The sequence below is a fragment of the Clytia hemisphaerica genome, unplaced genomic scaffold (genome assembly GCF_902728285.1).
Source record: "Clytia hemisphaerica strain Z4C2 unplaced genomic scaffold, Clytia hemisphaerica genome assembly, whole genome shotgun sequence".
Lineage (NCBI taxonomy): Eukaryota > Metazoa > Cnidaria > Hydrozoa > Leptothecata > Clytiidae > Clytia > Clytia hemisphaerica.
The window spans coordinates 78,625-94,133 of NW_027104621.1; the positions used below are offsets into that span (position 1 = coordinate 78,625).

The 15,509-nt window shown below is 36.0% G+C and overlaps 1 protein-coding gene across 1 annotated transcript in view; it reads left to right on the plus strand.

Annotated features, from left to right (window-relative positions):
- LOC136824672 (protein MON2 homolog) overlaps positions 1-15,509 on the plus strand; it is a 39,952-nt gene that overhangs the window by 16,567 nt on the left and 7,876 nt on the right. The window contains exons 17-21 of the mRNA XM_067080661.1: positions 5,585-5,747; positions 6,088-6,411; positions 9,708-10,254; positions 11,833-11,899; positions 12,137-12,324. Of these exons, the coding sequence (XP_066936762.1) occupies positions 5,585-5,747; positions 6,088-6,411; positions 9,708-10,254; positions 11,833-11,899; positions 12,137-12,324 (1,289 nt within the window). The remainder of the gene's footprint in view (positions 1-5,584; positions 5,748-6,087; positions 6,412-9,707; positions 10,255-11,832; positions 11,900-12,136; positions 12,325-15,509) is intronic.

The window sequence follows — 15,509 nt, forward strand, 5'->3', positions numbered from 1 at the left end:
TTCAGTAATTTTAAGTCAAAATTCAGTATTTTTACTTAAAATTCATCAAAAACTAGTCTATAAACCACTGAAATTATGTCAAAATAAGTCCAAAAATACTTTCCTGCTAAAAATACTATAAAAGAATAAGAAAGTATAACAAAATAAAGAAAAATCGGCTTAAAACGCTATTTTGCACTCCCCCGTTAGCGTTTTTATTGAAAAAACGAGATTTTTGGTGCTTTTGAAAAATATATAACATTTTCTAGCTTTTCCTTTGATCTACGACTGGAAATCCTTTCTTTCTCTTAGAATCATTTTTATCCAACACAAAATGCTAAAATATTCTGAAAAATGACCCTCCTTTGCTGGGGTTTTAAGTCAAAATTCAGTATTTTTACTTAAAATTCGTCAAAAACTAGTCTATAAACCACTGAAATTGTGTCAAAGTAAGTCCAAAAATACTTTCCTGCTAAAAATACTATAAAAGAATAAGAAATTATAACAAAATAAAGAAAAATCGGCTCAAAACGCTATTTTGCACTCCCCCGTTGGTGTTTTTATTGAAAAAATGAGATTTTTGTTGTTTTTGAAAAAAATATAACATTTTCTAGCTTTTCCTTTGATCTACGACTGGAAATCCTATCTTTCTCCTATCTTTCTCTTGGCATCATTTTTATCCAACACAAAATGCTAAAATATTCTGAAAAATGACCCTCCTTCGCTTGGGTTTTTAAGTCAAAATTCAGTAATTTTAACTCAAAATTCAGTATTTTTACTAAAAAATTCATCAAAAACTAGTCTATAAACCACTGAAATTGTCTCAAAATAAGTCCAAAAATACTTCCCTGTTAAATGTTTATAAACGAATGAAGTATAGGAAATAGAAAAGAGGGCTCCAAACACTATTTTGCACTCCTCGGTTGGCGTTTTCATTGAAAAACAGGATTTTGGGTGTTTTTGAAGAAAATATAACATTATTATTTAGGTTTTTCTTTGATTTACGAAGCTGGAAATCCTGTGTTTTCTCCTAGAATCATTTTTTCCAACACATATGCAAAAAGAATCTGAATAAATCACCCTCCTTCGCTGGGTGTTAGGCCAAAGTTTAGTATCTTTGCTTAAATTTCATTAAAAACTAGTTATTATCCATTGAAATCGTGCTTAAGTGAGCTTTTTAAAGTCACAGAGGTTCAAAATGTTCCAACTTGGACCGGCTGCCGGAAAATTTTGCCACTGAAACTGTCTTCTCCAACAATCATCGGGAATGGTCGTTCACTCCCTGCATCACTGACTGATGCTGATGAAGTCTACAATATCTTGATCAATGTGGGGAAGATCCTACGTAATCTAGGACAACAAGATCAATGTGTTACCGTTGACCGTTGACGAGCTCTTGTAAAAGCTTGTGGGGCATACCCCAGCTTCAAAATATGCATGGGTGGGTTTTTATAGAGTGATGAAGAAGCACTTTTATGATATGAGTTTTCTGCGATCCCGCTGTTGTTATTCTACTCTTTTGCGCTTAATTGTAGATGGCGATGATGGTTTTGCTAAAAAGCCCTAGGAAAATGAAGGTTTTAGCGATTTTTCAGGAAAATTTCATAAAATTGGGGGTTGTTATAAAATGATATTGAGGGTAAAAATTTTGAAAAAATGCAAATCGACCCCCCCCCCACTACAAAAGTACAAAAGAGTACCCAAATGGAATGCGAATTTCAAGGTTTTCGGTGACACGGTATCGGCCTTTTTCGGTTCGGTATTTCGGTATTTTGTAAAATATGTACGGTATTTATATTCAAAATGCTGCTAGTGATGGTAATATACCCATAAAACTTCGGCCTTTCGGTATTTTACCTATGGAATCTAGGTATTATTTCGGTAACACTTTCTGAACTATATTCTTCATGAAGAGTTTTCCAAAAATAGCCTGCGGCGCTAAACTATCTTCAAATTTAGAAATTTACTAGTACACCCCTGTTTCAAATACGTTTGGCACTTGCCCGCACGTCCCCGTTGTATACTAATCCAACCGTCATAGTCCTTAAACCAGTGAAAGCTTTGTTGTTTTGCCAAGTTTTTGTACTAACTTTAACAAAGGTGATGGCATGCGTAATGCCTCATTTCCCCCAATGAACTTAACTGAGAGCTTAGGCAAAGATATCCATAAAAAGTAGCGTTTGAGGTACTTAGTTTTCATAAAAAAATCAGTCCAAAACATGGTGTAAAAATCGAAATTTTCTCCTGTCCCCGAAAACTACGGTTGCGACTCCTCCGTCACGAAAACCTCAGTTCCTCGATACTAATTATACGTCGAAATTAAGTCATTCTTTTACTATATGCTGTGATCAGAAAATGTAAACTAAAACTACTACTACTACGTTTGAGTTACGACATTACGTCATTCAGATCCCGCATTCATTCGTTTTGAAAGTCTCAGCAATTATTAATGCTCAAAACTTATTTCAACAATATTTTTTGCAGCTTAAACGCCTTATTTCCTCCCCATTAAGCGCCACCATACCACCCTCTTGTAAGCGCCGTAACTAAGGTTTAAGTTTCGAAATAAGCGCCGCACCTCCCAATGCGGCTGGAAAGTGAAGAATCTTCAATAGCAATTTTGTCCTAAAAACCCAGGCGAAGGAGAGCGATTTTTTATGGAGGAGTGCAAAATAGCGTTTTGGGCCCACTTTTCTTTTTTCTATACTTCATTCTTTTAAAAACATTTAGCAGGGAAATATTTTTGACACAATTTCAGTGGTTTATAGACTAGTTTTTGACGAATTTTAAGTAAAAATACTGAATTTTGACTTAAAATTACTGAATTTTGACTTAAAACCCCAGCAAAGGAGGGTCATTTTTCAGAATATTTTAGCATTTTGTGTTGGATAAAAATGATTCTAAGAGAAAGAAAGGATTTCCAGTCGTAGATCAAAGGAAAAGCTAGAAAATGTTATATATTTTTCAAAAGCACCAAAAATCTCGTTTTTTCAATAAAAACGCTAACGGGGGAGTGCAAAATAGCGTTTTAAGCCGATTTTTCTTTATTTTGTTATACTTTCTTATTCTTTTATAGTATTTTTAGCAGGAAAGTATTTTTGGACTTATTTTGACATAATTTCAGTGGTTTATAGACTAGTTTTTGATGAATTTTAAGTAAAAATACTGAATTTTGACTTAAAATTACTGAATTTTGACTTAAAATCCCAACGAAGGAGGGTCATTATTCAGAATATTTTAGCATTTTGTGTTGGATAAAAATGATTCCAAGAGAAGAATATGATTTCCAGTCGTAGATCAAAGGAAAAGCTAGAAAATGTTATATTTTTTTCAAAAACACCAAAAATCACGTTTTTTCATTAAAAACACCATTATTTTTGGACTTATTTTGACATAATTTCAGTGGTTTATAGACTAGTTTTTGACGAATTTTAAGAAAAACATCGATTTTTCGCCAAAATCCTCCAAGATGGAGTGCAAAAAAAAACTTTTTCGAGAATTTTGAATTTTTTTCTATTAAGCCATTCCATTGACAGCATTTTACATGAAAAATGAAATTCTTAAACCTTTAACTTTGCTGACAGTAAGCAATTTTCTAGAACAGCTAAAATCGAAAAAACACCACGACGGAGTGCAAACTCCAGCCTCGTTTGCAATTTTGTCCAGGATAGACTTTTTAAGACCCGGGTTTCCATAATCAGCATAAAATTTCCGTTCCAACGATGTATAACAACCCCATTCACCTTCTGGGTTAAGCAAAATTGCTATTTTGTGATTCTGCTCCCAGACTATTGGGACTGATCAATGAAGTAAGCCCGAAGGGCTAGAATTGGATCTCCTTAGTGCAGTGGGATTTGAAGCCTTCCCATCCCACCAAAGTTGTGCGGCCTTGAGTGACCCGCCTGTTTTTTCTACAAATAAGAGATAGAAACTAAAATTTCCCACTAGCTTTCAAAAAATATACCATTCAAAAAACAAAGAAATCACTAAATCCTATACGTCTCGTCAAAATACGGCGTAAAAAATATAGGAATTCACTTTTTCTTGCCTGAGAAAGGTTAAAGATTCAGCTTATACTTCATTTTGGGACTGATTTATGTTTATCTTTAATTAATTTATTTTTATTTTTTCATGTGCAAATCTACAATCATCGTTTTGTGGTTATGGGATATTGTTCACAAGAGTTCCGAGTTTCGAGGCAGTGTTTCAATCAATCTCTTTCATAATTCAGCTGATTGGAAAACTTTGTTAGCATCTTTTATGATATTATATGAGTAAATGTAGGCATGCTAATGCAAATATAGATTAAACGATTAATTGAATTTGTGTATATCTTGTTATCTTTGTTATTTTGTTGTTTTTTTTTGCAGAGAGATAAACAGTTCTCTTCATCGTGCCCCTCCTCCGAAGAGACAAAAATATAATAGGCCGAATTCGCAAAAATTTAACAGTCTTTTCTCAAACTTGTGCAATTAGTGGACATCATTTGTCCGTTTTTTCAGCATGGCAGAAATTTGAACCGCTAAATCAAACTATTTTATTAATTACACAAATATAATTAGCCCGGGGGGGTACTTAGGCAAAAATAGGTGCTGGGTATGTGCGGACGGTAAGGGTCGGGTTTTTCACCTTTCAAAGTCTCTCTAAGGGTTACAAAAATCAGGAAATTTCAAAATAGTCTCTCTAAGGGTGGGAAAAATCACGATTTTTAGAAAAAAAAATTGATTTTGAGAGAAAAAATTACAAAAAAGTCTCACTAAGGGTAGGAAATTTTTGAAAATCTGAGAAAATTTTTTGAAAAAGTCTCTCTAAGGGTCACTTTTTCACTAAAATTTGGTCTCTCTAAGGGTCGGTTTTCGGAGGTCCCGGCCGCACATACCCCTCATTCACCAACCCTAGTCCCCCCCCCCCCCGGGATAATTAGTCAAGTATTTAACAGTCATGAAATTTTTACAATTTGAAATTAACACAAATAAACCAGCTCCGCTGGAAGCTCCGGCTTAAGAAGAGATTAAAAGATGTGAAAGATGAGTTTGTTGAGTTAGAACGTTGCCCACAAACTACTAATCAGAACAGATCAGAAAGCAAAGTAATAATTCTATTGCAGAGCGAGTATGAGAAATAATCTTAACGAATATAAAAAAACAGCTGAAAGTTTAGCTCTTCTAAGTGATTACACATGCACTTTCTTGCCTAAAGAACCAAAGCCACCCTCCCCCCACTCATCCTCGACTAAAAAGTTCAAAATTGGAGCTAAAGCAGGCTAAAGGAGATAAACATTTTCCGGTATAATGACATTACCGAGTTTATGTATGTGTTTTTCTGCGACGGAGGCGGTAAGGTTCTAATTTGTCTACATCAAATCAGCACTTTTACCGTCCTCGATTTTGCGGGTCAAAACTGCGGGTTATTCTGAATCGTTTCAGTCACTTCAGCGTCCCCAAAAGTGCAAATACATAAACTTGCTATTGTTCATCATACAACATTGTAGCCAAATAGGAAGTCTTTCCACGTTCTAACTTCACGATAAATAAGGAGGCTTGTTATCTTCCAGTTCAGAAATAGCCTATGATTCCTCTCTAATAAAAAATATTTTGTATTTCAGTGACGTCATCACGCGGTTAGCATTCCAAAGTTTACAATTGGTTGTTACTGACTACTTACCCATAATTCCGTGCTGGTGTTTGCAAGTCCTCGTAGAGGTGGTCGGCAAGTTTGGCTTGCAACCAAATGAAATCAATATCAGTCTGACCGCTATCGGACTCTTGGTAAGTGTCAGTAATGTTAAGAGAGGTCGTTTTTGGTAACGATGTTTTCAATCAGTTGAGAAAGGAACAGTTTTACCCGGCTTTATTTGTGAAAAATGACACTTTTTGCATGACGTGGTTGGCTGTAAGGCATGAATCTTGAAGGCATGAAACCTGAAATAGTTCAATCGAAATTTAGGGAAAATGAATACTAATAATAGCTGCATTCTTTTTCACCGTTCAAAACCTCGTTGAAAAACCTTGCCTCTTTACGTCAATAATTATGCTAAATCTATTGTTTATCGCTCCGACTGCTGAGCTTCAATTTTCAAAATCATATCTTCTTTTTTCTCTTTGACAGTGGAATTTATCAGACTTCTTATATCAAAACCGATCAAACTTGAAACGTGATTTGGAAGAGTACAAAAAACGTCAACCAGATCTTGTGAAGAAGGAAGAAACCGCTCCACAAAGTCCTATACATAATATAGAATTCTATCCTAGCCTGGATTCCTTGGTCCCGCCTTTCGATTCAGCCTGGATGTGCTTATATGGCAAGCTAGGTGAACTATGTGTGGATCCCAGGCCAGCAGTGCGGAAGAGCGCCGGACAGACTTTATTCTCGACTATTTCGGCTCACGGTGGTTTGTTAGAGAATCAAACTTGGTATATGGTTTTATGGAAGGTACGTTTGGCCCCACCCCTTCACCCTATTTTAGTCAAACTAGTGTATATGTATAAGAATTGCGAAGCGATCCAGGCAAGTCACTCAATCCGCAAGTTGCAAGCAAAATATTTAAATCAAAAGAGTTATAGATTTGAAATAGATAATTGATCCGTAAATGTATTACCGAACTCTTTAGGGATTTATTCAGAAACTTACAACGTTTACTCTTACGAATTCGAGGAAAGTTATACAATTTTTTTAATGAATCGTTAAAAATGTTCCTTTAATCCATTATTGTCTTCTCTACTCTCTGGGAATATTCAATGAAAAGTTCATTCATCGTTTTTGCTCGGGAAAGTTTGTGAACCTTAAACCTTAAGTCCGGGCCTTAAGTATTTTTAATTGTTAGTTTTTGTTTTGACTCGTTTTACTTCCGGTTTCGAATTCCTTGTGTTCGAAATCGAACTTTCAAATCTTTCTAATTTCAACATTCGAAAACTTTTTCCAAATTGCAATTTTTTGTAAACACCCCTTAACTTAACGCCCCCTTAACGAACGAACTAACATAACACCCCTCTATCTCACAGATGCGCAGTGAAACTTTGCAAAATTTTGTCCCCGGAGGAAAAATACCCTGGAATTTCATCCCCACTCATAATTCAATTTTAAAAGATTGGCGTCCAAAACCATCCCACTGGATTTTGGAACAGAAGAATTTCTATCCCCATTAGGATTTTAATAGGAATTTGGAATCCAGGAATTTTTATCCCTACTAAGGAGCCCCTAAGGAAAAAGGTTCCACCGGGCTGAGACTGGGGATGTGGACAGTAAACAAAAAAGTTTCAATAAAAGTCTTTGATCTGCGCCAAATACCTTAAAGGAAGAAATTTTGGCGGAAAGAAAATTTGGCGGATTTGGCGGATTTGACTGAAATCCGCCAAATTAAGTTCCCGCCAAAATTTTTTTTTTCCGCCATCCGCCAAATTAAATTCCCGCCAAATTAAACATTTTGAAAATATGATCTCTTTTAAGGTGTTTTTGCTATTTTTTCGCTGTTTTGACGCGATCTTAAGGTTAAATTTTTAAGCGACCGCCAAATTAAATTCCCGCCAAATTTAGTTTTTTCGTCCATCCGCCAAATTAAATTCCCTCTGAAAAAACTTTTTTGGCCATCCGCCAAATTAAATTCCCGCCAAAATTTCTTCCTTTAAGGTAATTTTGTATCATTAAAAGGCTTTATATTTTGAAAAATGACCCCCCTCTAACTAGCCTATTCAAAAGGTCCCCTTGCAGAGAGCCCAGAGGAGCAACAAAATTAAACAAACTTTAAACACCACCATCTCGATAAACCATCGAGACAGTATAGGACAAATACAAAGGATTTCAAGACTAGAATTTAATGGAAATAAGTTAACTCATGCAATTTCAATATTCAGAATTACAATAACCATGCCTAATTAGGAGTATCATTGCATCATAAATTCTGAAAAAAAATCTTAATCTTAAGTCTGCTAGGCTACGTCATATCTTCCTTCGTTTCGAGCGTAAAACTCCTACTCTTGTAACACAGAAATTTTAAACAGTTAAAGTGCATCATGAAAATAATGTCAAGTTTTGTCGATGTATAAGTCATTACCATTACCAATAATGAAATCCTTTATAATACAATCACATGTCAATGTTCTATTTCTCTCTGACCACCAATGCGTATTCATAAACAACAAACAACAACCACATGGATGTGGCCACATCATCGAGGTTTTACCAAGCCAAAATTTCAAAAACAACGACAAATGAACAGTTCTCCTTCAACTGAATAAGGGGTGGAATAAATTCTTCCAGGCTAGTCATATCCAAAATATTTTTCTTCCCATTTCAAAACATACGAAAAGTCCAAATTCGTTATGTGCTAAAAGGAGTGGTTTTCCAATGTATACAGTTCATTTTTCAGCATTGATCCTCTTCTCGCAATGAAGCAACAACTCTGTTGAGCCTTGTCTATCTGTTGATGAAAGAATAAAAATTCCATCTTCTTTCTTCTCATTCCGCAAGTTCATGGTTCAGCTGCTTTCTTCGTTTCTTTTCATCAAGCACCATCTCTTTTCAAAACACCAATACACCTTATCGGAAATTCCACAAAAACAATTGGATCCGTTGAAATTGGGAGGTAAACATAAATGGTAGCGCGAGTAGCGACGGTATGGTTGGCAATCCATGGAATACGCTCGCGTAGTAAGGCCCAGCTTCAACACTACATTTCCGTCACGTAAATATACTACATGAATTCTAGACCTGTATAAAAGTTCCCGCGTAAAGCAAGAACTCATTTGCTTATATCTGGCTTGTTTATGTTCCCAAAAATACACTGAATTTGAAAAAAAACAAACAAAACAAAGCTTTCAAGATGCTAGCAGAAGCTATTAGAAAGAGAAAAACAACAACTTCGGTGGTTCTTCAGTTGATTTGGAGGCTCTTTTGGCATCAACATTTTGGGTGTTTTGTAAGGCTTTTTGCCTGAAAACCGCAATTTCGAGCTTTGTTTACCTCCCAAAAAGTGTTGCGTAGCAACAACGCGAGGAGGTGGAATTTCCGATAAGGTGTATTTCTCTTTTCACAACAACAATAAATATTTGTTGTCAACATTCGAATTTGGAAAAGTTCGAAAGCCCTTCGAAAGTCTTTGCTCGAGTCAATGCAATGACTTCTTGAAAAATGAGCGCCATTTGAACGCTTCTTGAACGCTTCCAGCCCGCGCTGATTTTCCGATCTCTTCTTTAGATTTCCTAATTTAAACCTTAAGGAGATAAAAACAAGGCTTATCTAGTACCAGTAACCACGTGTATTATCTCCGTAGCTTTTAAGAATTGGTATATCTAAACACACGAGGCGACACTTTTTGAAAAAAAACGAATTTAACCATCCGTAATTCCAGGTTTCTCCGCCGCGATTCTAGGTTTGATCTAAGGAAGGGCGGACGGCTTTCTCAATCATTTTTGCGTTTGAAAGATTGGATATATATAGTAATTTTTCATTTGCGCTCCCCAGCGTAGGTGAGATTTAAAGGTACATATACACGATAGCAAAACTGCTTCGCTCATGTATATTCGCTTCGCAAAAAACATTTGAGTTTTCGAACAAAAGCTAAATATTGGGAAGTAGCTGTGCGAAGCTCTGTTTTGTATGACTTTTTCCATTTGAATGAACCATTCTGATTTTGTAATAATGTTAGAACAGAGTTTCTCAACGAGTGTGTATTCTGTTTTCCTTTTAAAACCCCTTCCAAATGAATAAGTTCGAACTTTTCTCTTTTTCAGGTTTTATTCCCTCTGTTAGAGAAAGTTCGGTCTACTTCTTCAGTGGCGGCAAATTTTCCACCGCCCTCCGATAACACCGTTCTCCCTGGCAATATTCTCATCCATCACTCAAGAGATACTGCTGAGAAGCAATGGACGGAAACCTGTGTGCTCACCCTTGCGGGCGTGGCAAGGGTGAGCACCCGATCTCACATCTTGAAGAAGTTGGATGAATATCCCAGAGCGTGGGCGCTCTTACTAGAAATCATCGAGTCGAACGCTTTAAGTAAAAACTCTGAAGTTGCATTAAACTCTTTGAAAAGCTTTCAAGAAATCGTAGATGACTTGAGTGCGAATAATAAAGCACCCAAATCCAAAGATTCAACTAGGGATGCAAGCGCTATATCATTCGTTGCAGACATCACAGATACCGAAGTTGGAGTTGGGCAAATGCTTGGCGAATCTGGCAAAACATCGGTACAAACTCCATGGAAAATGAACACTTTTTGTGTACTACAAAAGACGCTAACGGCAAGACGGAAACACGTACCATCTATCCTTCACAACCGTATCTGACGGCACTCATAAATATCTTTCCACCTTTGTATTCGCGCATCTTCACGCGTTTCGGGATAGGTGATTTACAAAGGTTTTGTAAGATACTAACGAGGTCCATTTCAATGCCATTACATTCCGACACTTCACCATATTTGTTACCCACCTTCCATCACGAGACTGTTCTCTCCCCTTTGCAGCAGTCCGTTCTCAACTCTATCAAAGCCCTACAACAACCTATACCGATGCTGTCAGGGCGTATTATATCTTGGACCATAATTCTCAGCAACCTATGTATCCTACTTTATTCTCAATGCTACTCTCTTTCGTTGAATTTGCCTGCTGTCCGCCCAAAGTTGTGTCAACGCCCAAGGAAACAGAAAGTTACGCCCACGTGGACGGGTGGGTGAATATGTGGTGATGAACTATGTGCCATTGGCTGAACACGCAATAAAAATGATACAAGATTTGTACAAGATAAGTCATGCAAGGGAGAATGTTGTGGAACAAAAAGTATTAGAAAATATTATCAAGGTAAGATATTCAAATAATTTCTATGTTGAACCGGTTGCCAGCTTGAATATTAAAGCCAGGCCTGAATCCATAGTGCGCAAGGGGGTTCCGGGTCCCACCTAACCCTAAAATTCCCACCCTCAATCCAGACTCCCACATCCCAGCTAAAAATGCTACCCCCACGAAAAATTATGCTAATCCGAGGAATGAAACAAAAATTCTTACAGTATAATAATAAAAAGGAGAAAATTTTTATTAAGAATTATTTATAGAATAAGAAATTTAGAAAAAATTAAGATTAAATTGGAAATGAGAAAAAACTAACATTAACATTACCAAAACACCAAAAATCCCACCTAAAGTAAATAATCCCATCTTAATTTTCGATCCAAAACACCCCCCCCCCCAACACTATTCTGGGGGTGCACACTGTGTAATTGCTACGGAAAAATCTTGTAGTAACAATAAAGTTTTTTTTAAACGAATCATCGCAACAAAACATCGCGTTAAAAAAAATGTAGAGCAACATGAGAAATAGTTTACACTTCTCTAATGTAAAAAAGAAAAATCAGCACACGGATTTATATTTGTATAGACCATTTCACAGTTGCAAAGCGTGATATGTAATCAGGACCACTAATGACTTCGCGCTAATGACGACTTACTATTGGTCCAAAGGTCAGGTCGAGCCAACAAAAAGCCGTTATGGGGGCGCAATTAGTCCTGATATCCCATGATCTATTTCGACTGTGAAAATGGCCTATACGGGGATGTTGATAATGTTAAGCGTTTGAAAAAAATATTTGTTTTGTGTGTACAAGTACAAATATTCACTCAGAGTGGTAACATGCTAAATTGTCTTCTAATCTGGCTAATAAACTTCAAAGTATTTCAAATTATTTCGTTTTTTGAGTCTGGTCACACCTGTCGTTAGGAAATCGCATCGAAATGCTCAGTGAAATATTTCAGGTTAAGAGTTTTAAGCCACCAGCCTGAATCGCAGACTTTTACTCCAATGGCCTATATTGCATATGTTGGAAGATTTTTCTAACCCTACTTCCTTTTATTTTTCTTGTAGGCGATCAATTCACATCAACATGGATGGCTTTAGCCACAACATTAGAAGATTTCTTGTTTTCAAAAAGGTATATATTACTCGGTGATTTTGCGATTTCGATAAAACAAATTTGGGGCAAATTCGGGTTATGTGTGACTTTGTGTGAAATTGCTTCATTAGTTTTTCCTGATCTTTCGCAAAGTGACAGAGGGCAATGTTCTTTAAGAAGTTTGAAGCTGTCTTTTTTTTTTTTGGAAAATTGTCTATTTTGAAATACTCAAACAATTTCAACTTTGACAATACTTCCAATTCTTCTTTGCACTAGCCCACCACCAGACACACAAACACTGGAACAACACCAAGCCGATGAACAAATTGATGTCAAGATTCTGAAGTTGATACGCCAAGAAATCCTCCCCAACTTGGCAAGTCTGCCACAAGAATTTGTTGACACTTTGATGAAATTGCTGAATCGTGGATCTATTCATACTACCAGCACTACCATGTTTGATAGTAAGTTTATTGATTTAAAGTTTGACATCTTGAAAACATTCCCCCTAGTAATTGGTCCATCTTTGAAATGGATTTCCTCCTAGTTAGGACCGATGCTTCAAGTCTGTGACATCTGCATGTGGAAGGTGGATAGGATTGAGGCTTTCTGTGAGTGGGGGAGGGTTCGATTGTCAAATATTTACACACTTTCTTATATAAGGACACGAGGCTGAAAATAAGAACAATCGGAGGATCACCTTTTGAAAACATTTAAGAAGAAGCTAAATAAGACCAAGACTGAATATTTGTCGATTGGTAATTTGGCCATCAAGTCCACCAAGTGTAATGAATAGGTGGTCAGTGAACAAAGAAAAAACTTATTTAAGCTTTGTGACGATCTTGCTGAAATAATCAGAGAAAATGATTGCAGTTCGTTCATTTTCATATTCTTGGTTGAAAAGGGCAAATTCGGTTTTGACTTTGTAGGAAAGGTCTTTTGGATTGGTTTGATTTTCGTTTAAAATTTGTTAGTATGGTTTCTCCTTCTTGTACTGCTTGTAATGTTCGTGAGATTTCGTTCTGCGTGCTTTCCGTAACGCTAAGTCGCGTCGGTACATTAGAAACGTGAGACATTATCGTAACCATGGAGATGGTTTTTCCTTGATTTCTTTCGCGTAGTGTGTGGAGCATGTTTAAAGTTGCTTGTGAGGAAAATTGTTGCGTCATTGGTATCACGTAGACAGCACAAAGGGTTCCAGTCGATTGTTGTCAAGTCATTCAAAAGTGCCAAAGAGTCGTGATTTTATATCTTTTCTGTTTATATATTGCTGCGTGTTTTAACCAATTAAATCATAATCACTGACTGATTAAGGATAGACGATGGTATCTTTGATGTTTGAAGAATTATTTGTGAGGATTTATCAAATCAGATCAAGTCTCCACTAAGCCTTTCTAAGCTCTTCAACCTTTTGTTGTACGGTGATCCAGAATTACCTTTCAACCTAAACAACTCAATAATTAATCTTGCCATTGAATTTATTCTTGACTTTGAGAGGTTTAGTGGTGCCTTATTTTAGTTTAATGATCTTCTTACACAGCTCTAATATTTTTTTAATATTTGTGTTTATCCTTTTAGTGATCGTTTACCCTTTAAGTTTTTTCCTTTATTCAATAGCTTAGTACCCTTGGCGATATCACTTAGTACCTTGCCTTCGTACCGTCGATCAACTTATATTCTTAATTCAACTTATAATAATAATTTGACAGCATTTAGTTCTATGAAATATCTAAGTTTTGATTTTTTCTTTTGATCTCCGTCTTCGTTGTTTAATTCCGCAGCTTTTATAGCTGTGAACGGAATGTCGTTAATTCTGGTAATAGATATTGGCCTTGGTCCGTATGTATCTCATTTGCATGTTTGTTGCCTTATTAGTTTGCGGTGGTTTATACAATTTCCACTCGTTTCAGCCTTTGCGTAGGTTTAATCGTCGATCGTTTTGAGATATTGGTCTTGGTCTGTATGTATCTCATTTGTATGTTTGTTGCCTTGTTAGTTTGTGGTGGTTTAATCGAACCATTTTCTGATGGAGTGGCCAGCTGGTTTAAAGCTCCAGCTGACAATATACACGTTTTTTTATCAGAATAGTGTTTTTCCAAGTTATCAATAAAGCTCTTAACTTTTTGGGAAAAGTATTCCTGAAATATTCTTACGGTGTGCTTAGATTTGGATCCAAACCCAGCAAAATCTAACATGTAGTAAATACCTCAGGCGAATATTTGGTTTTTCTATGAAACTATTTAGCATTGCTGGGGAATAGCTGGCAATAGTAATGGTAAAATGCTCTAAAAATGGCATTCTTAGATTCAGTTGCTAATTCTATGATGGTGATATTCTTATCATAATTTTTTGACCAAATTCATCATGAATATTCTTATCCCGGGAATCGCTGTTTTTTCAGATTTTTTATGGACTTTTCCTTAGTCTTTCTTTATTTTTTCACACAAAAACATTATTGCTAACAATGGTCACCATCAAGCATGATCCAATTGTCAATAAAACTGATTTTTGAAGCCGGAACTTTCTAAAAATCATTGGATCAGCCGAGAATCACCGGAAAAACGGTTTCTCTTGAATTTTTCGAGCTGTAATTTATATTTTTCATGAAAATTTCGACACTGACGCAAAATGGCAATACCTAAAATGTGACAAAGCCCAATTTTCAATAAACATACTTTTCAGGCCGAAAATGCCGGTTCTAGCATCTAGCTTGTCTCAACTAAATATCAACTTCTCCTTTTTTCCCAACGGTTATCGGTTTCGAATTAAAAGATAAAGTATCAGATATCAGATAGAAACAGCAATCTTGTATAGTAAGTGAGTAAATAAGCGCCATCGTCATTATGATAATGTAATTAGCCAGTAATTAGTCTATTATTTCTTTCAAAACACTTTCTAAAGGGACTTTCCTAAAAACTGGTATATAATCTTGCAAAAAAAGCATTGAATATATATTTACTCACTCTTTTCACAACAACTGAAATTCTTTTTGAGTATTTACAAAATGGTTCGTATTTCCTTTTTGGTGACTTGTTTTCTCTTCATATTGATATCATCATTTCATTGCAATGGGTTCCAGTATCAAGAATTTGGAATGTTGGCGTGCACTAAAACAAATAATATAACCATTATTGCTGATGCGATTGAATTGGAATTTTTGGATGATCTCTTGTGACGTTTGGAGCCTTTGACATGGAACGAAGATTGCTTCACGATCAATGTATACCTTCCGAAGGATGGTTTTGTTGTTCAATGGCGGCCGAACTTTAATGCCAATCATTTTGAAAGGAATTTTCTTCAAAGTTTAAAAAAGTTTCAAAAATTTACTTCGGAGGAAATCCCTCACAACGACGTGATAAATTTCTTGAAGCGTCTTTATAACGAAGAAGTGATGGGAACTAACACTGTCAAACAAACGTTAGTCTATTTACATAATTTCGAAAATATCTTTAATCCAAAGTGGGAATTCACGGAGTACGAAACGATTCCCTTATTGCGAAGTCTTCAAAATGATCGATTGTGGAAGATTATTTTTTACTGCGGCACAAAATATAATTATTATTGTGTATTTCCACGTTGGTTGCCTACCCATCGGATCTCTTTTGCATATAAAAATTTTCGGAAAATTAAGAATTTACCTGTAGAGACA